Below are 21,407 nucleotides of genomic sequence, written 5' to 3' on the forward strand. Positions count from 1 at the left end.
TTACCTCACTCCTAAGGATCCAGTAGGTACAGCATGATATAACTCTGCACTCAGATGGTTTAGAGATGTGAATTATATGAAGACAATTTCACCTTTCATTTCATTTAAAAGCACAGTTGTCCACTCCCACTGGCACTGTATAGCCTCACTGTGGCTTATACAATATCTCAGATCCTGGTGATGTGGGATTTTATTATAGACCCTCTCTGTGTGCTCACTAACCTACTGAAGACTAAAAGGCTTTTTGTTAATATAGAGCTGTTGTTTCTGGGTTGACCCCTTATAAAACACACATCTGTCTCGTGATTATTCTTAGAACATTAATTTCATAACATATTGCCTCTGACTAAGCTGCATTTCTCAAAACTGTGACTGGTTGCACAAACATATGTTCATCTGGTCTGTCATATGTTTCTTGAGTCTTGGCCTAAAGTGAATTAGACAGTTTTACAAAAATAGTCATCCTACCTCAGGTTATGTCTGTACAAAGAGATGTTTTTTCTGTAATAACAATCAGTAACAAGTGGCGAAAATGTTGTGGAGCGAGCAATGAGAGGGGAAAGGAGAAAATTTATTTCACTTAAACGGTCATCACTGAATTTTGTGGTAAAATGTTTGTGTCACACATGGTGTAATGAAACAAAGTTAATCAAGTACTGTACTTAAGTACCATTTTGAGGTACCTGTATTTTACTTATGTATTTCCATTTTGTGTTACTTTATACTTCTACTCGACTACAATTCAGAGGGAAGTTTTGTACTTTTTACTCTACCAGAATTATTTAGTAATTATTACTGATGTAGTTAAAACTATCAGTAAAATGCTATGCATGAGCTCATTTTCTGCTTTATGAGAACTTTTACTTGTGATAATTGAAGTAAAGTTTGCTAATAATACTTTTCACTTAAGTGACATTTTCACTGCAGGAATTTTACTCTTGAACTTATTTTTATTTAGTAGTGTTGCTACTTGTACTTAAGTAAAGGATCTAAATACTTCCTCCACGATTGAATATGTTTGTCAGCTAAATTCTGTTGACATGGAGAAGTAGTTCACAGGCTTGCCATGTGTTTTAGTTCAAAAAGTGTGTAAATAGATTTTAGCAACCACCTGAGAGGATTTGCAGGTATTATCCAGTCCTCAAAAATGCAGAAGGACAACTCGCCCCTCAAAAATTAATTAGTTAAGTATAATTTGATTATTGACATTGTAATTTTAAGGTATGTAACCCAGTCTACATAATATGTTGCAACGTAAGATGCATGGTTCTTTGTGCTTGCAACATTTGCCTCTTTATGAAGAGTCTGAAAGCCCTAATGGTTGAAGAAAATCTTCACAATGTTCCATACTAAAATAAGAACATATACCAATATCACTCAATGACAAAAAAACTTCTTGATTTGGTAATATTTATATGTAACAGAGGGGTAGAAATAATTACAGAGGTTTAAGGTGACCCAACCGTTAATATGTCTCAGGTAGAAAAATTAGCATAAGATTACAGATAGATTACTACTAAGGTAAAAATAAATAAATAAATAAAAAATCATGAAACCTCACGCTCTATAATGAACGACAACATTTTTTTTCTCCACCAACTTTATTATACAAATTCTTCGTAAGTCACTGTCGTATCCAAGGGGATCAATGCATTGAACAATAACAAAAGGGTTGTTTTGAAATTTATAGGCATGAAAATAAATCCATTGATCTCATTACTGGACACTGTCCCTGTCCGTACAAATTACTGTTAGAAATGCTTTACATTTCAGGTGGCCATTAACCATCTTCTCTCTAAATGAATTCATAATGGTAAAAACAAACACCATATTCATTCATTTCTTTCTGATTACTAGCTTTTTTTAGCTCACTTGCCTGTGTATTACTCAGCTGTGAAAGTAAATAGCCCCTGTAGTCTTGTAGGAGGCTATTTGACGATAGAAAGACAACAAAATGTTATGAGTTTGGCACTGTACAATTCATTAAATACTAACACATAATTTGTTGAATCCTCAAATTAATGTCAAAGAGATCACTCAAAATATTCTGATTGTACTAGCTATACAAAATACAATACTTGCACAAATTAGATTAACCATTTATAAAATTGTGATAATGAGCTTCAATGGATATGGCTTGTGAGATATTACAGACTTTGCTACAGACCTTTTGTGGCTCTATTAAAAAAAATTAATACTACTGTATGTCACCTGTCCTATTTCCCTGAAAAAGACACTACACTCAAAGCATTCAGGTTTCCATTAGACCAACTTCCATTTCCCTCCAACCTGTGTAATAAACATTCATCTGAACACACATACATTATGGCATCATGGGTTTAGTGTGTACAACCCATAATGTGTTATTGGGTCAGGCTGCTGCACCGGAGACAAGAGACTACCTCCAGTCTGGTGATGTTAATAACTTCTGGCACGTTCCAAAAATATATCACTCGCTGGCTGTTAAAACACCGTCATCTACATGTACCTTTTGAAGGCTGCAGATTTTTTCAGTAGACATTTTTTGTTGTTGTTGTTAAGTGGAAACCTAAGTAATCACTTGAGATCAAGAAGTCATAAGGCCGATGTCTAGGAACAGTACATACAGCTGGAAAACTGGCCATATAAGCATTGATGACCTTAAAATCCAGGCAAATTGTAAATGCCTCTCAATGAAATGGAGCTCGCATGCATCAAGATTTGGAATGCTTTTAAAAACTTGAATTTATGACCAGATGTATGAAAAACCAACTAGTCATGAGAATGCTAGTTATCTAAAAACAATAAACACTTAAATCCCACCAAGTAAAAGAACATCACATCATAAGATAATTGTTAATAATAACCATAACAGTTATACTAATTATTAATAATAACACTCCATCATATTCATAACAACTACATTTAGCACTGTGTATAGGAAGATTGTCCAAATGAAATATGTGTTTCTGTTTATCAGTATTTCATCTATGTATCCTTTCACATGACTGAACTAAAACCAAGCGTAACAAGTTCCTTCTTTGATCTGTGTAATAACTTCTGATTTCTGGTGATTAAAAAACAATCCTCTCTCTACCTACAATAGCTCTCATTGATCAGTCACACAGCCGTGCTTGTACAGAATGTAAACCTTGAGGACACGACACAAAGTAAGTTTGTATCTGGTGCAAATATCAGGGGATAAGATTTGTGCAAAGTTTTGTCTCTGTTTCTCTTTGAACTGTGCTTAAATTGCTCTTGTTTTTTGTACACATTAATATTTAATACATCATGACAATATCAACACAAAATCAAGAGAAAGAGATAGCATTTTATATGGACCACAGATATCACATACAGTAAATAGGATAGGATAGCCCTTAGTATTGATAAGCGTTGTTATTGATGAAGTTTTTTTTTTCTCTTTTCCATTTTTTTTGTTTGTTTGTTTTACTCATACTGGCTGAAATGCGTTATGATACAGCAAGGTCTTCGTCTGGAGGATGAGAAGGGCTTTCTAACCATCCGAGTCTCTTACGGCATATGGAGCCAAGCAGGAGAAGGCCTCAGGTTGCCCTCTCTCCTGACTCAGAGGTTTTTGGCTCGCTCTGAAGCCAATCCTTTGACTGTACAAAATATCACTGACTTGTATAATTTGTCACCTGTTGAGAATAATAAAATGGTGATTGTCAGACCAGCGTCCTCTGTGGTATTTTCTTTGTATCTCCATAAATGGCTTTGAAGGACAGTTGTGTAAGTGCAACCTCTACGTCACGGTCTATTCATTTGTGCTCTGTAGAAAAACCTTTGCTCTTCGTACACAACCTATATTAATGCAAGTTGCCTTTTTATTGGTAAACTGAACAAATATGTCTGATTCTGTTATCTCCTGACTCGTCTACGTTTATGTCAAGACTTTGTTGTAATAACGTGACAGATGGCTCTATATTATTTGGTGGCCCGTTGTTTTACAGATAGGTGCTGATCTGTAGATGGGAACATTAGGGAAAACTCAACCATAAAGTAATCTAACATCAGCAATCAGAGTTTGAGTTCCTCTGCGGATTTGATCTAAGGTCACATGGAAAACTAGGCAACCCAGGCATCAGATTGGTAATGTGGGTACGTCCGCAGTTTAAATCGGGCGCAGAGTCCTGCCAGTGGTCTTAGGCTGCTGTGTCCAAGTCAGTATGTATGCTCATATACATACAAGAAGCAACACACATCAGTTCTGTCTCCCTGTGTCAGGATGAGGCTGGTTTAACAGACTGTCAGATCTCAAAAAAATCCCCCACCAGGCACATGGTTCATTCAGACTCATCTGGTCCAATGGGCTTGTCACCCATGAAATTCAGTTTAATAAATGACTGTTGTGAGGGCTGAGCAGGTTGACAGTCCGGCAGGTAGTTGGCTCAATTCTCTTTTAAATTCTGTGATACAATACCTCCTCTTCATCAACCTCTTTATATATCAATGTATGTCTACATATATATATATATATATATATATATATATATATATATATATCGTCCCGTTCCCTATCAAATATGGCTCCTGAGTACTTTTTGAAAAACATATAAAAAAACAAAACTATGAACGACACTTCTGTTGGTTTTGTTTCACCCTTCTAGTCAGTCTTTTTACAAGTAATGGCACCGCTGTATATGGCAATATGGCAAATTTTGTTACAAAATATGGCTGATGTAGGCTATCACATAGTTGGAACAGATATTCCCCATCTAAATTTAATTAAGTTAGCAATCATATTTAAGCTATTTAATTACAAGATAACACTAATTTGAATAGCCTAAACACATTATACTGTTACTATACTTTATACTTATAGTTTTATTTCTTGTAGTTGTATATCTAATAGTTAAATGCAGAAAGGTGATCTATTCCCATACCTTTGATGAGGGTTAAACTCTACATTAGGCACAAACCTCACACCGTCACCTCATTTTTACTCCCCGTCCTGATCCCCTGACTCCCTCCTCCACTTCCTCCACTTGACCCCCCACCGCCCCCTCCTGGTATGAAATGTAGCTGCTCAATGGTGTTCTGCCTTTTCGCTGCAAAAGCCATCCTCCTGGCGCTGTGGCCCCCTAGTGTTCCCGTTCCCATGACTACCCCAGCCCCGGGCATCTCCCCCGCCCAGCCCATGCCCCCACTCATGTGCCCTGTCATGGCGGTACTCCGCTCCTGCTCTCGCCCGGACGTTGGGTGAGAGTTCATCTTGATCATGTGGTGTCGGTCGAGGGAAGGCGTGGCGCAGACGTTCTGCTGGGACTGGGCCTTCTGCTGCCGAGGCAGCGTGGGGACAATCCCTCCTGTGTGAGCGTATGGATCTACAACCCCCATCCCGCCGACCCCCATCCTATCCTCCAAGTGGTCCGGGGACATAAGCAGCCGTTCCTGTCTCTCCTCTCTCCTGTCCTGGGTCTTCCTTGTGAGGGTCTGCGTGTTGGAGTTCTTATTGGAGGCAGCCATGGCTTTGTAGTACTGGTGTTGCTGGTTCTTGGACAGCCTGGACAGGGTCCCCGTGTTGCCAGGGACGTCACCCATGTTGAGCAGCTGGTCAGAGGACTTAACTTTCCTCGGCTTGGAAAGAGTGTCGTAATTGGGGTTGTACTGTGGCTCCGGGGGATCCAGAGGGTAAGGATTGGGGGTGGGTGACGCAGGCATGCCAGAAGGTGGCGGCGGGATCCAAGGACGGGCTGCATGCCTGGGGAGCGTTCCTCTTCCACTGAGGGTGTAGTCTCCACCCCAGTGAAGGTGGTGCTGAGAGGACTGCAGGGCCGGCTGGGCTGTGTGAGGCCGGCGCTTGGTAGTGCAGTAACCAGACGAGTACTCATCGAGACCTTTCTCTGGAAGCCAAACAAAATTTCTCTGAATTGTTTATCACCACAGCAAATAGCACTATAAGAGGAGTGAGAGGAAGACCGACTGGTACATTTGTCCTCATCTCTCAAAAATGATGGTACTTACCGAGGCGTTTGAGTGAGGAGTATCTATTGAGCTCAGGCTTGGTGGCACTCTCATAGGAGGGCGGCAGCTGAGCCAGGTTGTGCAGGGAGTGGTGGAAAGCAGGCTGGGATTTGGTGTTGTTGTGCTTACTGGAGAGCAGGGTGCCTCCAGCTGCCAGCTGAGCATTGTTCATTCGAGGGGTGCGCTCTACAGAGACCACAGTGAGAAAACGACTGTGTGTTAAATGAGATTTGCTCCTCTGGATATAGTGCACTGTACGTCACAGTTTATGAATCTGCTAACATTCACTGGAACAGACAGGTTTTTAACTTGCTTTCAACACTAACACAAGCAACCAAAGCTATGATAATCATTATTATTGTTAGTATGAATGAGTCTACATTTGAGTTTTAAACTAAACTGAACAAAGTAAATTAAGTATTGTGGTGATTACATGTAATTTACATGGGAGCCTGGCTTCACCAGCTGCCTTACCGATAGTTGCAGTGTGTTTGGGGCTGGAGCCTGATGAGTGGATGAAATTGTGTTGCAAATTACCCACTGCAAGTCAAAAGAACATAAGGTAATCAACTCGAAATTTTAGGATAAAAAAAAAACAAGGCAACTACAGACATTTATGTATATGCATCAATTCTTCATCATTGTCTCACATGCACAGAGCTCATCATGTAAAGCATGCATATTTTAAAAGCACTAATCTCCGGATTCTTGTACATTTAACTACTGGAATCTTAAAGTGGAGGCCTAATATTATCACACAAAGAAATCAGAGGTATCTATCTAGAGAAATTACTGATGCCAACATTTATTTGCTTACAATGATATCTTGGTGGTGGGACAGCAAAAAATTGCATTCACATACAGTCGTGACAAACACAATGTGCCTCTGCATACAGAGGATTCAGTTACAAACCCTCTGATTGTGCTATTCACTAAAGCTGTAAAAGCCCTGGACCCTCACATCTGTTGTCCTTGCTGGGCAGTCCTGGAGCATAAAGATTTTTTGGAGCTCTCCCCAGTGTCCCCTGTCCGTCCCCTACAGCCAGAGCCACACTGTTGTTTCTCTCATCCTGCTGGACTGGGCTCGACTGGTGCCGCAACATGTCAACCAGAGCTCTAATGATGTAACACACACAAGGAAGATAAAATTGTCAACAAATGGCTGGCTAATGGCTGACTATCATATCACGTGATTATCACATCAAATTGATGTTGATGGAACATGTCTAACAGTATGAAGTTATGCTTAGTAGTTGATGATTTAGGACTAGCACTTTTGTGATGAGTTTTTTTCATATTTGTCATTATATATTGTTTACAAGGTATCTAACAAGGACAGTGGATTGGTTCCTATTTGACGTTTGATTTGTGTACAGTGATGAACCCGTTACTGTACTTGAATAAGCAGAATAAAAAATTAAAATAAAAAACAATACGTTAAGATTATTTGTAATTATTAAGGGATCAACCAGCACTTAATATCAGTCTACAACCATCATCCTCCAGTGCTCTAGCCCAATACAGAAAATGTAACCTGTACAAAAATCAAAATGCAAATCTCTTCATTTCCAAGATGACGGGCCATATAGATAAATAGCCCAGAGGAATCAAAACAACCATGAATTCTGCAGCCGCCACTTGATGAAGATCAAATATGTTTCAGCTGATGACTAATAACATTATTCTGACCCCAGAATGATGAATATGGGCCATTTGTGGAGTCCTGAAAACTTAATTTCATTACAGTATTCATACATTGAATGAAGTAACAAATCCAGCTGTGAGAGGGGATAAAAGAAAAAGCAGGGGGGAAAATCTTCAAACTCTCACCTTGGCATATTCAGGTCCCTTTGGTTGGCTTCCTGTTGCACCTTGTTGAAGACCACCTTGATGCCCACCGCAACAGCCACCATGAACACAATCACACCTCCGATGACAAAGCCCGTATTGTGGCTCTGCTGCTTCAGTGGATCGAAGTCTGGGTCAGGACCTAATTCCTCTGATATAATCATGGAGTCTGTCTGCGGCTTGGCCCAGTCTGGAGAGTCATAGTTCTTGCAGATGTCCTGTTCCAGTTGCCGGCTGCGCTCTGGACAGCAGAAGCGGTAGTGGCAGGTTCCACAACAAAAGACGAAGGTGTCCTTTGAGCAGTTGAAAGCGCTGTCAAAATGTCCCATCACGTCATAATAACCCCGGCATACATCCATCCATACATCCATCAGGCGTGGTCGAATGGGTGCTACCTGGGCGGCGCCTAAGGGAGGTGCAAGGGCCTCCGCTGAAGTCACATTCTTGGGGAACATGACCTGGGGAAGGGGTCTCGGAGGCATCTCCAGAACTCCCTCTGAGGTTTCTGGAAGTTTCTCAGGGGTTTTGGTCCTGCCTTGGAGAGCAGCTGGTCTCATATTGGCCTGGATGGCAAAGAGCAGGAGAGAGGGGCTGGGGCCAGTCTTGGGCTGCTCGGTGAATGGCCTCCCTGAGCGGTCTGTGTGCTGAGGAGGGGGGGGCGGAGAGGTCTCCACTATAGTGGTAAGTGGGGCAGTAAGGAGGGAGAGCAGGGAGAGCAGGGAGACAGCGAGAACTCGGAGATTGGTGGTGGGCGTCATTTTTACATGACTAAGAGATCTATTTTCTGTAGTTGAGTCAATGCCGTTACAAGACTGTATCCGCTTTTGCAGTTTAACCCACTAAAATGGCATGTGAAATATTCAAGTAGCACGTAGAACCTACTGGATATTGATGATGTGTCAGACGTTTCATTCAGTAATGCTGGATGATGAAATTTGAAACCTGTGTATGTTGGGTTAGTAACTGAGTATTTATGTGATGTAATAATAGAAAAGGCCAGGAACAAAAAAATCTGTTGTCAGGTTTCAATAATTGCCAATAATGGTGTTAAAATGATTTTAATTTACTGCTACAAAGTAACTCTGAATGCGTAATGACTTCATCTTTTGCCCTCCACAAACACCTTTCAAGTCTAGAACACTAAAATGGATGAATCTTTGTAAAAAAGACAAATTAAAAACAACAATCTTCATGCTTTTAGTCCTTAATGCCTTGTTCTACATGTCCCTCTGAACAAAACAACTAATATCTGACGTACTGCTGGATGGAATTATTTCGTGCAGCCAGAAATGCCAGTGAAAATAAGTCGCAAGTATTTTCAATACAATATGGCAATCCTATACATTCCTGTGCTGATCATGGCACTTGAACAATAGTCTATGGCCTGTAGTTTGTCAAATGTAAACAGTTGTATCTGTTTTGTTTATTCCTGGGTGATGTATTTTAGTCTGGCACTACATACATTCAGAATTGGCACTTATTTAAGCTGTAAGCAATTATTTTCTGGGAAAATGAATGAAATCTGTAATTATTTCCATATATTTGGCATTGTAAAATATTAAATGAAATTAACAGACTGTACCACTGATGAAAACTGTTTATTAACAATGCCTAGTTTCTCTGGAGCAGAGACTAATCTCCATGTTAACTTGTTCTAGGCACTCATCATGTCTATAGATACACCATTTATCTCAATCTTTTCTATGGTTGGATTATTGTGCATCAGTACTCGCCTGGTACGGACTGTTACTGTGATTGGACCGGGGGTGATAATGAGTGAGGCTCCGCTTAAGTGCTAGAAGACTGTAACAGCTGAAAATTAGGAGTACGCATAAATCAAGGAAACGACTCCCAGCTTGTAAAATACATCGCAAAATGAGACAAATGTCACGGATTTGAAATGTTCTGTGTTCAGCTTTTAGGCACAAAAAGTCACCCGCATCATTCAACTGTATCAGTAATTAGATATGAACTGAATGGCACTTTGCTTCTCCGTGTGACATATCTCTCTGAGTAAAATTATTCCTGATTTGTCTCCGAGGTTCAAAGAATATCACTTTTGTCGAGAAATATGTAAATGTGTGAAGTTATTGTGTTGGAGGTGTTGGCAATAATAGACAGAAGCAGATCTGTCTCCCACAGAAATTATAATTATATGTAATTATCAAAACATCCCTATCTGTGGCAGAGAATGTAGGCACAGATGGGGGGAGAAGGATGCTGAAATAACAGAGGGCTCCACTTGTTTCAGTTACATGCTCCTCTGACCTTCTGAGGAGAGTTCAGCAGAGAGAAAAATAAGAGACACAAAGCATCAGTTCTCCCACTGACTAATGTTCCAAAAGAGCTCTCTCCGGGAGAATTTGTCTTCTGTCGCCTCTAAACGTTCAGCTTGATTTGCAGAATTGTCTTCAGCGTTTACACTTCTACAATCAAACCTGGAACATGTTGGCCAAGTGTCCACTGCAACACAAACAAGAGACATGTTTAGAAAGAAGATCTTCTCCTCACATATTGACACACATGTGCACACAATATAGCTACTTTTATTTTATTAATTGCATTGTGTGTGTGTGTGTGTGTGTGTGCGTGTGTGTGTGTGTGTGTGTGAGTGTGTGTGTGCGCACGCTGGGGGAAGCCGAGTGTGTGTGTTAGCGTGCCTGTTTGGTTGCAGGAGGAACACGCTCCCTGTAAAAGCCAGTGATGGAGAAGAGAGAAAGAGAGCAGAGGGATAAATGCAGGGTAGGGATTTAAATGAGCAAAGAGATTGTGGCGAGCGGGAAGAGCCAGAGGTATAGATGCAGAGACGACCATGAGTGGGAGGGCGGTGTGTGGGTGGCACAGAATCAAGTACATTTCTCCCAGCACTTACCAATACAACATAGCACATCACACAAACAGCACCGCCAAACAGTTCTGCAAATATTGTCAATGCCACACACAAGAAGAGTGCTAATCAAGAGTGTAAATCAGATGCTGTTAGAGCAGTTAAAGGGGTAGAATCTGAAACTGTAAAAGAAAAAAAGGCTGTGTGTGTGCATGTGAGAGACTATAGTAGGCATTCTGTAAACCTCCTTGTCTCTTTCTCTCTCCTTTATTCATCTTGCTCCCCCCTTGTCCTTCTTTCTCCCTGGTTCTGCCTTCCTCTCTTTCTCAGATTCTGTGCGTGGGTTGAGGCAGCTAACTCTCTCAGAATAGCACTGCAGCTCTGTCTGTGTGTGAGTGAAAGAGGCAGTGAAAGAGAAGGGAGGCAGAATCCAATCGACACCCATTAGCCAAACCAGCTTTCAAAGTCACATCTGCCGTCTCCGGCTCGACAAGATGACACTGATGCCTCGCGCCGTCATCTGCGAGCGCTGCTCAACTTCCACTGCCATCTTTTCTTCCCAGACTCCATTCACTTCATGAGGATTCTCTGGCCAAATATCCAAACCACTCCCCCAGACAAATGTGCAATGTGCACAGCTATCTAACAATGCATGTAAAATTCTAGATGTTCAAGATATTAATTCAATAGCCTATATGAAGGGCCAGCTCTCAGATCTTTCCAGCTCAACATACAAAAGGAGCAAATGTTTTTTCCTGTAGATATCTCTACAGTGTGATGTTGAGGCAATGCAGCAGATGGGGAGAGAGAGTGAGGATGGGAACCAAAGGGTGAAGGGCACACATTGAGAACTGTGAAGATGCATCCCTGAGTTACATGGCCACTGGAGGGAGAACAAACCATTGCCACAGATTCCTGCCACTGCAGACAATTGTATCAAAGCAAGTGAGCCAAACAGCGCCTTACTTTCATTGCAGGATGATGACCAGCTGTGCATAAGGCTGGCCATGCAACAATTTCAACAGGTGTTTGTTGGAAATGAAACAAAATGGCTTCTTTTTCTTTAGACAAGCTGTTGCAAAAACGAACTGTGGTGTGCATCAATGACGGGGGAAAACATCCTAAATAGAAGTCATGTTGTTGCAAAAGACGTTTAATGAGAGTGAAAGCGGCGGGGCTGCGGTTGCTTTAGTCTTAACAGTAAAATATATGCTGCGCAATGACTTCGCATCAGCCAAGTGATTTGGACATTGACTCTTCAGACTACAATCCATCCTTCATTAGGTTAATAAGTTGCAACTTGCACTGAACAAGCATGCGGGTTTTGGACATGACTTGCATGTAGCAGTAGGTTAAAAGTGCGTGGGTGTATCCGTGCCGGTGTGCGTGTTTGTGTTTGTGTAGTCCAACTGGATGCGTGTGTGTTATCAGTGGTCTTAATATCAATATGTTCATAATGTCTGTCTGTTTAAGTGATTAAAAGCACGTCTTCCCAGCATAAAGCCAGTGTGTAGATATTTCTGTGGCGCAGCGTTCATCCAAATGTTTTGTTCGACAGCCTCCAGCACAGCTGATGCGTCTAAACAGATGCCAAACTCATTTTTCACACAGATAGAAACACGCATTAAAGGTATCAAACAGTTTTGCCTGTAATTCGGCAACTGCTGCTGCATTAATAAAAGGTGCATAATGTCGTGTCTTACCTGTGCGTTGCTCTGGGGTTCGATGCTGGAGAAAAGCGCTGGGAGAGCCTGCGCACTGTATCTCAGCCTTTCTCAGATGGCAGCCTGTTATTGTAGCAGAGGATGATCAGGACAGCGTGAACTGTTGCCGGATCGGCCACCTGTTTTAAATGCCCGTGTTTTTCACAAGCGCCGCAGATCTCAATCGGTCTTGATGTGTCTCCATCAGGCTATTGTTCCATAATCCATATCACGGCAGAGAGGGGGGGAAACGCAAGCAAGAGAGAGAGCAAGAGAGAGAGAGAGAGCGAGAGAGTGTGTCAAACGAGATGTTCTGAGATTTTCTGATACATGTCACAAGGCAATTCAACCCTACCTCAGAAAATTCCGTTTGTTGTATAGCGCAAGTTAGGCTATAGCCTAGACTAGAGTGCAACTATCCCGGAGAACACCCGGTAGCCTAATTCAGGTGTCAGATAGGCCTATTCAAAATTTCAAATTCGCCCAATTTAACTTTTCCCCGTCTAGAATTGACTGAGGCTGGTTCCCTTCATAATTTCCAAGCGAGATAGATTACACCGCCTAACTGCGACTGGCCTCACAGAGGTCCGTCGGTGGGGGAGCGCTGTGATTGGTTGGTCAGACTGGTGCTGATGAGATGCTCAACTCCGCGCTGCTGGTCATTAGGCCCATTCAACTGGTGGCGTTCATCTTTATTCCCCTACATTTCATTTTCCTCTTTAATTGAATGACCTAGAGGCCTCCTACATTTTATGGGCTCCCACAAAAAAAACAGACCACTGGTCAGGGATTTGGCTTAGTGTTCTTTCAAAAAGTAAAAAGGCAAAGCTGAGAGAAAGCTATAAAAACGGGGGGAACTTATTAAATCAGCTGGTATATTCGGCGGAAAACCTCCGAGATCCGAAGTGTGTGTGTGTGTGTGTGTGTGTGTGAGAGAGAGATAAGAGGAAAAAAGAGAGACGTGGTTGCCACAGCAACTGTGTCATTATGTTGGTGGCAATTATGAAAGCGATGAAAACTGGGAAGGGGAGAGAGGACTGGCGCAAAAAGCTAACACTGGAGCTTGAACGAAACGGTCAATTACACCGGGACCTGCAATGGCAACACTCACATGTCTTTAAGTTTAGGACGAGCATGGCCAGCTGGAAATCCACAAAACGAAAGAGGCAGTGTGTGAAGTTTGTAAGAGATGAAGTTGGCTCTTGATTGGCTTCATTTCCACTGTCACATAGGCCTACAGTAACTGCCTCCTCACGATCCTCAGAGTACCAGTAGCTACATGAATGAAACCGGATTTTTTTAACCGAGGATTTGCGATAGACTACATGAATTGGAATTAATGATCACACATTATGCCTACAGGATGAATCATAATTAACACCAATTACTCTGTATGCGACACAGGAAAACCATCATGCATTCCCCTTTAGCCTACACCTGACCCCGACTACATCAGACTAAAGATTATTTTTAAATTTAAGAAAAGATGTTTCAAAGTGTTTGATTTATGATAACAGCAAATAAAGCTGCTTTAGCACAAATTGGAGAGGATATGCCATGGAGGTGGATAGCAGGTGGGGAAGGTGGAAAGCACTTCCAAAATGGAGCTTGGGGAAGGTGTAACGGGTTATGTGAAGCCCCAGGTGTCTAAGAAGGGCCTTATTATTACCTGCATGGCAGGCTGCTATTTCTACATAGGTGGGTGGGCTGCTGCGTGTCTGCAGAGGCTAGTGGAGCCCTTCATTAGATGGTCCAATGACGCTCTACTGGGTGCACTTTCACTCACTGGTTTGCTGGGGTGGATGCAATTACTGATTTCCTCATAATGGTTATTCCATCACGGCAGAACAGGAGACCAGTATAAACAAAATGAAGTGCTATTATACTACTGAACAGTAGGCTATAAGCTTCACCCTAGCATCCATTCTCAGAGGCTTTACTGATACACTCGCGCGCACACACATTATTGCAGAACTGGAACATTTTTACCATAACAAACAGTATGCAAACCGACACCAAATAAAAGAGCAAATATGACTCATTTTTCATTTCACTTCTCCTATTTCAATGTTTTATTAATTTAAATAATTTAAAATGGACACAAAATATCCAGCCAACAGTCTGCACAATAGCAGGGGTTTCACAGGCATCTTTTCCATCCAAATTAACACAGCGCTTCAGTGTGTTTCCTTGGGAAATGTAGAACCCCGCATGCATTTTGAACAGAGAGAAAACCTGCCCAGGAAACCCCACCAGTGCAACAGGTCAGGAGACGAATTATCAAACGTGGAAAGTTCTCCTACAGATGTCTGCTCAGGTACCCACATGGCCGGTAGGAGAGCTGGGAATTTGAGAGCACATAACTGCTTTGTAGGGAATCAGGAGCAGTTTAAACGAGTCACACCACTGTATGCTCAGTACAGAGAATAGATGATTCTTTTTTTGTTTTTGTTTTTTAATATAAAAAAGTAGTCTGGCAACCTACCCTGTTCCCCTAAAGCCACTGATCTAGGTCTTCACACACAACCACAAGACAGCTGAATATGAACATGTCAATTATAAACAACTTTTGAAAATACTGGACAGTGAAACAATTTTAGAAAAATAAAAAATAAACTTAAAAAAGGGGGTTGAGATTCCATTAAGAACATAACAGACTTATACTCCACTGCTAACTCTTTCCATACCTTTACTTCATTCAGATCACAATGTGAAAAATACAATTTAAAAAGACTGTGTGACATTAACATTTCTCTCCCAATAGTGAACCCACCAACTTCTTGCATAACTGTTTAGAAACTTCTACCATTATTTGCTTTGAGCTCAATTTGAAAACCTGTTTTTTTAAAGTTACATCCTGGTTTAGACTCAAGGGTTGAGTCTGGCTGAGCAGTACACAGTACCATCACAGCATTGTCCAAGAAACACTTTACAAAAAAGGGCTGATATCAAGTTTAAACAATAGTGGTTGTCGTATTAATGGACATTAGAGGCCACATTTTGCACAGTGAAACTCATTCCCTTTATCATTCATTCACACTAGGCCAAGAGCAAAATACAACTGATGACATAATTTCCGCAGTGGAGGTGAAATCTTTCATCTTTCCTTTTTAAAGAGGACAAAATATTCGTCATCATGTCTTTAGGTATGGAAATAATTAACAAACCTGTAATACCAACAGGACAAACTGATGGCAAAACAGAAGGTGTAAGTACAAAGTGGACAGTCTGGCTAGGTGGTAGAAAGAGTCAGAAAATAAGGGAACAAAACATAGCACACTTCAATATTTATATTTACACACACTCGCGCTCACACACATACAAGCTCACACACTGAGAATTTCGCTGAGGTATTAAAGTCGCCTCAATGCGCGCTTTTTATCTGCTTTCTTTTTCCCTGCTACATTATTGGTGTTACCATTACTGTTGCTATTGCTGGTGGTGGTACTGGCTCCATTAGCTCCATTACCCAGAGCTGCTGGCACAGCTGCTGCACTGGGTCCCGCTCTCTTCATGGGGTCACCCGCGTGCTTCTTTGGCTGTGGGCCGTCATTAGGGTCCTGAGGTGCCCCAGAGGTACCGCCGGGCCCGCCCATCGCATGGATCTCTGTGAGCAGACGAGCTCGGGACTCATATTCTGCATAGTCCTCTAACAGCAAACGCCCAGCCTCTTCGTTCAGAGCCGACTCTGGGTTCGGATGGATGAGAAGACACTTGATCGTCTGTGGGGAAATAAAGACGGAAATGTAAAAACAGCGGAGGCAACTAGGCTGACACTCAGACCAACCAAGACGGATGGTGCCTCTTACAAGTAAGACATGTCGGAGGCCGAGTTCTGCTTTCCAGTCCCTCTTCAGCACGTTGACACAGATCTCTCCCTTGTGACCCACGTTGGGGTGAAAAATCTTGGTCAGGAAATACCCCTTGGGTGGAACAGCAGGGAAGTCCTTCCCGAGGACCAGACGCATTCGGAAAACGCCACCAGCAAATGGAGTTCCCTCTGTCAAAGCATAAAGAATTCATCTCATGAACAGTATGTAATGACTGTGCCAAATTTGCTCCAGAGAAAGAAAGAGGGGCATCAAGCGGCAACTGAGTCAACTAACAAAAACAAAGAATCACCCAAGTCAGCCAGAGATCATTTAGTTCAAACTCCCTGTCTTTATCACTGTAGTGCCACTTGAAAGTGTATGTGTCAGTTTTAGATAGTTTGTTTGTTTGATAGTATCAGTACCCAATAAATCAAAGCTATGTTGCTCAGTGGGGGAGTTAACGAAATGCGGACAAGTGTCTGGCTCCTCAAGGCCTACTTAACAATAACAAGGTCTGAAGCAATGAGCTCATAGTGACAAGATAGCATGTACACTGTTGACTGTGTGGTTCAAGTGGGTTATGTGTCTCACATGTAATTAGCAACATCATAAATAGAGCCATTATATAATAGTAAGTACATTTTCAAGGAGCCATGGAGAAGAAAAATCGACTTAGTTGTTTGTCTCATGAGTAAATTATGCAAAACATAAATTATGTAAAAAAAAAAAAGAAAAAAAAAAGAAAAAAGAATAAATAAGTAGTTCCATGAAGCTGGTGGCCGATCTTAACATTTACGCATAGATAGTTAACACCAACTACCTAAACATAGTGGAGCGGACAACTGTGACATCTTCGCAATCACAGGGAGAGGTAAACAGGCAACAGGTGTAATTACCTTGGGATGATAAAAAAAAAGAGAAATCTCTGTTCACTGCCAAATAGTCATCATGCTATTACTAAATGTGTAGCGGTGGGGCAGCTGACATACTGTAAACTGCAAGTATAATGTGGATGCAGCAAATTTGTAATCAGAAGTATACAATAAACCATAAGCTGCAAGTTAGCTACCGGGCTAAAGGTAGCTCTTGACCAATAATGGCATTATAAAGACAGTCAAAGGAAATATAAAATAATCTTTATTTTAAAAATAATTTTATACATTAGTTATTTAAGATTGGATGTGATAAAATCCTTGCGGACCTACACAAATTGCATGGCGACTGTTTAATTTTTTTAGTTTCCCTTTACAGTAAAGTATATGTTCTAGGGCTGAAACGATTCATCGATTAAAACGATAAAATCGATTAATAAAATTCACTGACAAAAATTATTTGCATCGATGCTTCGTTTAATCCATTTAACTATACACTACAGTGTTTCGCACGGACATTTATTACTGTCGCACATCGCGCTTACGCTGTGAACACGACGTGATTATAATGGTGCTGTTTGCAATGTGGAGGAGGAGAGAGAAAATAGCAAGGGACAAAGAAGAAAGTGTCCAAAGTATGGGATTATTTCAAACTAAAGAAAACTCTGTAATGTTATAGTCCGTCCACCGTAAAACGAAATTTATAACGAAGCCCCGATGTTCTGGCAGCGGACCACAGACAAGGTAAAGCTGATGATACACGGGGCAACTTTTTGAGCAATCTTGCTGGTGGCAAGTCTGACTATGTTTTGAACGGATAGCGGCGGAGTGGTGGGGGAAGGGGATTACGGTAGTAATCTTTACCATTGACGGCAATGTTGCCCTGCACGATTGCTCTAAATGTTGCTCCATGTATCATCAGCTTAAACAGTAACAGCAACTTTAGCATTTAGCTGAAATCATGATTGATTGTTGAGTTGAAGGCTAGCCAAAGTAAGCCGCAGACCTCAGCTGAAAATGTACACGTGCGTTTGTTGTTCTCCGTTTTGGGCCGTGAGTTGTAACCTCACAGTCATTCATTAACTGGGTGTCGGGGAGCTGCACCTTTTAACTCACCTGCAGCTCTCTCTGTAGCTCAGACAATCCCTGCTACCTGCATATGTTAATCCATCCTTTCACCCAGATTCTTTGTCTGTTATTATAAAGATGGCGATAGTAAAAACAGCTGTTTCGTGTGCAGGATTGCTCATTTCCCGTTTCACATTTCCCATGTGTTTTCTTGACAAAACGTGGATTGGAGACCTGCATCAGGTGACAGAGCCGCTTTCAGCTCCTGTAGTGTGTTTGTGTCCCTGTCACCTATCAGTCACGTAGCGTGAACGCCACAACACCACCACAAACTTCAAGACTGCCGTCATATGACGCCAAGCAAAAGTACTTCTTCAACGACTCAACGATGAATCGTTGAAATAATCTATGGAAGCTTCGAATACTAAAATCGTTAGCTGCAGCCCTAATATGTTCTACTTATATATATATATATATATATATATATATATATATATATATAAACCACAGGGCAGAACGATCAATCGAAATATTATTGAAATCGCAATATGGTCAAGTGCAATATCCAGCTGCAAATTTTTGAGATAGGTCAAAATGTGTCACAACATACTGTTATAAATGAAGCATTGTGATGCTACACAGAAGCCACGGCCTAAAAATCACACTCTTCAGACGTAAGGGAACATCCTTGTTTGGTACAGCCTCAAGCAAAAATACAATGAAATTACCAAAAAGAGACCATTCCCACAACCAAGATTCACATTTTTTTGCGTAACATGACAGCTTCCCAAAAGTGAAGCCAAAATCTTCCGGTGGCTGGCTGCTGTATAGGTCATAAACGCCACCCTCTCCATGTTAGCACAAGGGACATGGGCCAAACAACAACAAAAAAAACAAAGTTCATGGCAGCCCCCCTGTCCGGAATATTTTGGCTTTACTTTTGTACAGTAGGCGGAAGTGGAGACACGCTGTTCATTTTGACACAGTCAATGGTTCTACAGGAATCCTGCGAGTGTTACCTGATAGCTTGCATGTCAAATCAATAAAATGTCAAAATACATGTTCAGTGTAGACCTTTCAGTAATTCCATTTGTTCAGGGTTTCAGACTTTTTTTTTTTTTTTTTTTTACAAATAGTGAGACAGTATGATATTATACTAAGAAAACTGTCTTGTGGACAGAAAGAAATATACCCAAATCAATAATGAAATGTGAAAGACACTGCAGCATGAAATAAAAAATGGAATAAAAGACATTAAAATGACCTATCTTAAGTGTCTTATCATGAATAATTTCTTATAATGCATTGGCAAGGTGCAGACCAGTGTGAGTTTCTATGCAAAAATCAAAATTAGTACTGCAATGTTTTAATGCATCTTATCATAGCCAGTGGAAGCTTGCGTAACACCATGTTGCAATCTTTACCTGGTCCTTCAATGGCTGTATGCAGTTCAGTTATGTCTTCCTCACTGGGATAAATCTTGATACCCTCAGGCGGGTCTGCTGCTAAAGCTGAAACCTCTTTGTAGACCAAGCGAAGAACATGAGGCGGCAAATTCTCCACATTGGAGTTCTAGAGAGAGACAGCAAGATGAGTTAGTCAACTTGGGTTCTGCATATGGACAAAAACAGGCACAAACCCATGGGGCAAAAGCTTTATTTTAAAAAGGGGTATTTAGACCATGTTGAGAACTGCTTTGCCAACGCCAAAAACTTACTGACTGAAGAGAGGAAGTTCACTTTGGTCGACAGAATAGTTAAATGTACTCATGACTGTACAGTGTATCTAGTATATTGATAATGGCCTGTCACCTAATGTAACTGCCTAAAATATATACAATGCTTGCAAGTACTATGGTTGTATTTCCTTATGATTGGCAACATGTTTTGTACTTATATTTTGACTAATTAGGCAAAAATAACGTATCAAGTTTGTGAAAATTACAAATACTGTTATCAGCTTCGATAAGCCACAATAGCCTGGTCACCGCAGACCTAACTGGTATGACTTAAATGTTTAAGCTATCATCAAAACTGTCCATTTTTATCAAGGATTATCAATCCATTGCGCTAACATTAAAATAAACCAATGCGACGTTTTTAATGATGTCGACAAACATTTTTCGACATACTGGTATTTTTAATAATAAAGAAAATAGTAAAATATCAACTATCACTAAAGATCCAACTGGCACAAGACAAACCCACCACTAACATCAATTGAGATGCTCCATCTTTTCCTCTTGCTGATGTAAGGTTAATGTTAACTTACAGACACGGCGTGGTTTTCTATGTTTGGTTGCGCTTTATTACTAACGTTATGTCGTTATATTCATAACGTTGATCATTTTAACTTTTACCGAAGAAACAATGAGCTTTCTTTGGTGAGTTAAGTTACTAACGTTAAAGTTCTTGCACCACGCAAGAAGCCGCATAACGTTAGAACGCTAGTCTAACAAGTTCTTATCTAATTTGTTTAACGTAAGCTTATCTGGCATCAACACAATCACAAAAGTCAAGCTACATTAACGTTACCATAACAGTAAGGTAATGGTAACATTCATTAACGACCACACAGAGTGAAGATAACTTTAACGGTAGGTTAGCGTTTCATTGCGGTTAGCAGTCCTAGCCTAGCCTTAGTCTGATAACGTTCATGTTGAAGCTGCTCTGTGTTTTAAAATGTGTGATCCAGTATTTATTATGACGAGTTTATCTTATACATTTTAGAAATGCAGATTACGTTTCTTGGTTAACGCAAGAGACTCCAGCAAGTAGACACAGTCCAAATTAAAAGCTCGACGGTTGGCGACGGCTAAACATCGAATCAAGCTAGCAGATACCCCCGTTAGCCATTAGCTCTGCCGTGAAACCTACCATCTTCAAAAGGAGTTCTGCTAAAGTGGTCGATGTCTGGCTGGTGTCAGATATGTGGAGACTTTTCCGTAATGTTTGAAAAATATCTTTGAGGAAAACTTAGCCGGGTCTCACTGGCTCCGGATCTTTTCTTATTTTCGTTGACACAGGAACAAAAATACGATCCTCAGTTTAACCTACTAACGTTACCACAGACCAATGGACATCTTAGTGACGCGATGCGTCTGAAAAGACGATCCAATCATTATACTGTATTGTCGTTGCGTCAAAGTGGGGAGGCCTATCAGCAACACAGAAATAAAATAATGACTGATGCTAGTCAGCTATTGGTCTGTTTGAAAAACTCACATTCCCCTGAACAATACAATTAAGAGTCAGAAGAGAAAATTTGACTGTGTATCAAATCTAAATTCATTACATTTACATTTACTCAT

The 21,407-nt window shown here is 41.0% G+C and overlaps 2 protein-coding genes across 2 annotated transcripts; both read right to left on the reverse strand.

The window, feature by feature from the left end:
- Positions 1-1,582: 1,582 nt before the first annotated feature.
- LOC119897505 (protein shisa-7) lies at positions 1,583-13,208 on the reverse strand. Its single transcript, XM_038711259.1, has 7 exons — positions 12,701-13,208; positions 12,346-12,554; positions 7,798-10,278; positions 6,929-7,083; positions 6,442-6,507; positions 5,968-6,153; positions 1,583-5,846 (listed from the first exon to the last, which is right to left on the reverse strand). The coding sequence occupies exons 3-7, from the start codon at positions 8,571-8,573 to the stop codon at positions 4,924-4,926; spliced, it is 2,106 nt and encodes a 701-aa protein (XP_038567187.1). The 5' UTR covers positions 8,574-10,278; positions 12,346-12,554; positions 12,701-13,208; the 3' UTR covers positions 1,583-4,923.
- A 1,194-nt stretch (positions 13,209-14,402) lies between these two features.
- On the reverse strand, positions 14,403-21,169 carry ube2s (ubiquitin-conjugating enzyme E2S). The gene is made up of 4 exons (XM_038711260.1): positions 20,974-21,169; positions 19,522-19,669; positions 16,155-16,345; positions 14,403-16,067 (listed from the first exon to the last, which is right to left on the reverse strand). The coding sequence occupies exons 1-4, from the start codon at positions 20,974-20,976 to the stop codon at positions 15,699-15,701; spliced, it is 711 nt and encodes a 236-aa protein (XP_038567188.1). The 5' UTR covers positions 20,977-21,169; the 3' UTR covers positions 14,403-15,698.
- Positions 21,170-21,407: the final 238 nt, after the last annotated feature.

Source organism: Micropterus salmoides, unplaced genomic scaffold (genome assembly GCF_014851395.1).
Source record: "Micropterus salmoides isolate LMB-PRFRI ecotype aquatic unplaced genomic scaffold, ASM1485139v1 Ms_hic_scaffold_11, whole genome shotgun sequence".
Classification (NCBI taxonomy): Eukaryota; Metazoa; Chordata; class Actinopteri; order Centrarchiformes; family Centrarchidae; genus Micropterus; species Micropterus salmoides.

Bases quoted from the DNA above. Each gene is read 5' to 3' on its own strand.
- LOC119897505 (XM_038711259.1), bottom strand. From the start codon at position 8,573: ATGACGCCCACCACCAATCTCCGAGTTCTCGCTGTCTCCCTGCTCTCC. The intron at 6,508-6,928 runs GTGAGGGTCCAG...TTTGACTTGCAG, and splicing joins GCCCAGCAAGGACAACAGAT to TGGGTAATTTGCAACACAAT. The intron at 5,847-5,967 runs GTAAGTACCATC...TTTGGCTTCCAG, and splicing joins CTCCTCACTCAAACGCCTCG to AGAAAGGTCTCGATGAGTAC.
- ube2s (XM_038711260.1), bottom strand. The intron at 16,346-19,521 runs GTAAAGATTGCA...ATGCTTTGACAG, and splicing joins TACAGCCATTGAAGGACCAG to AGGGAACTCCATTTGCTGGT. The intron at 16,068-16,154 runs GTAAGAGGCACC...ATTTCCCCACAG, and splicing joins GCCTCCGACATGTCTTACTT to ACGATCAAGTGTCTTCTCAT.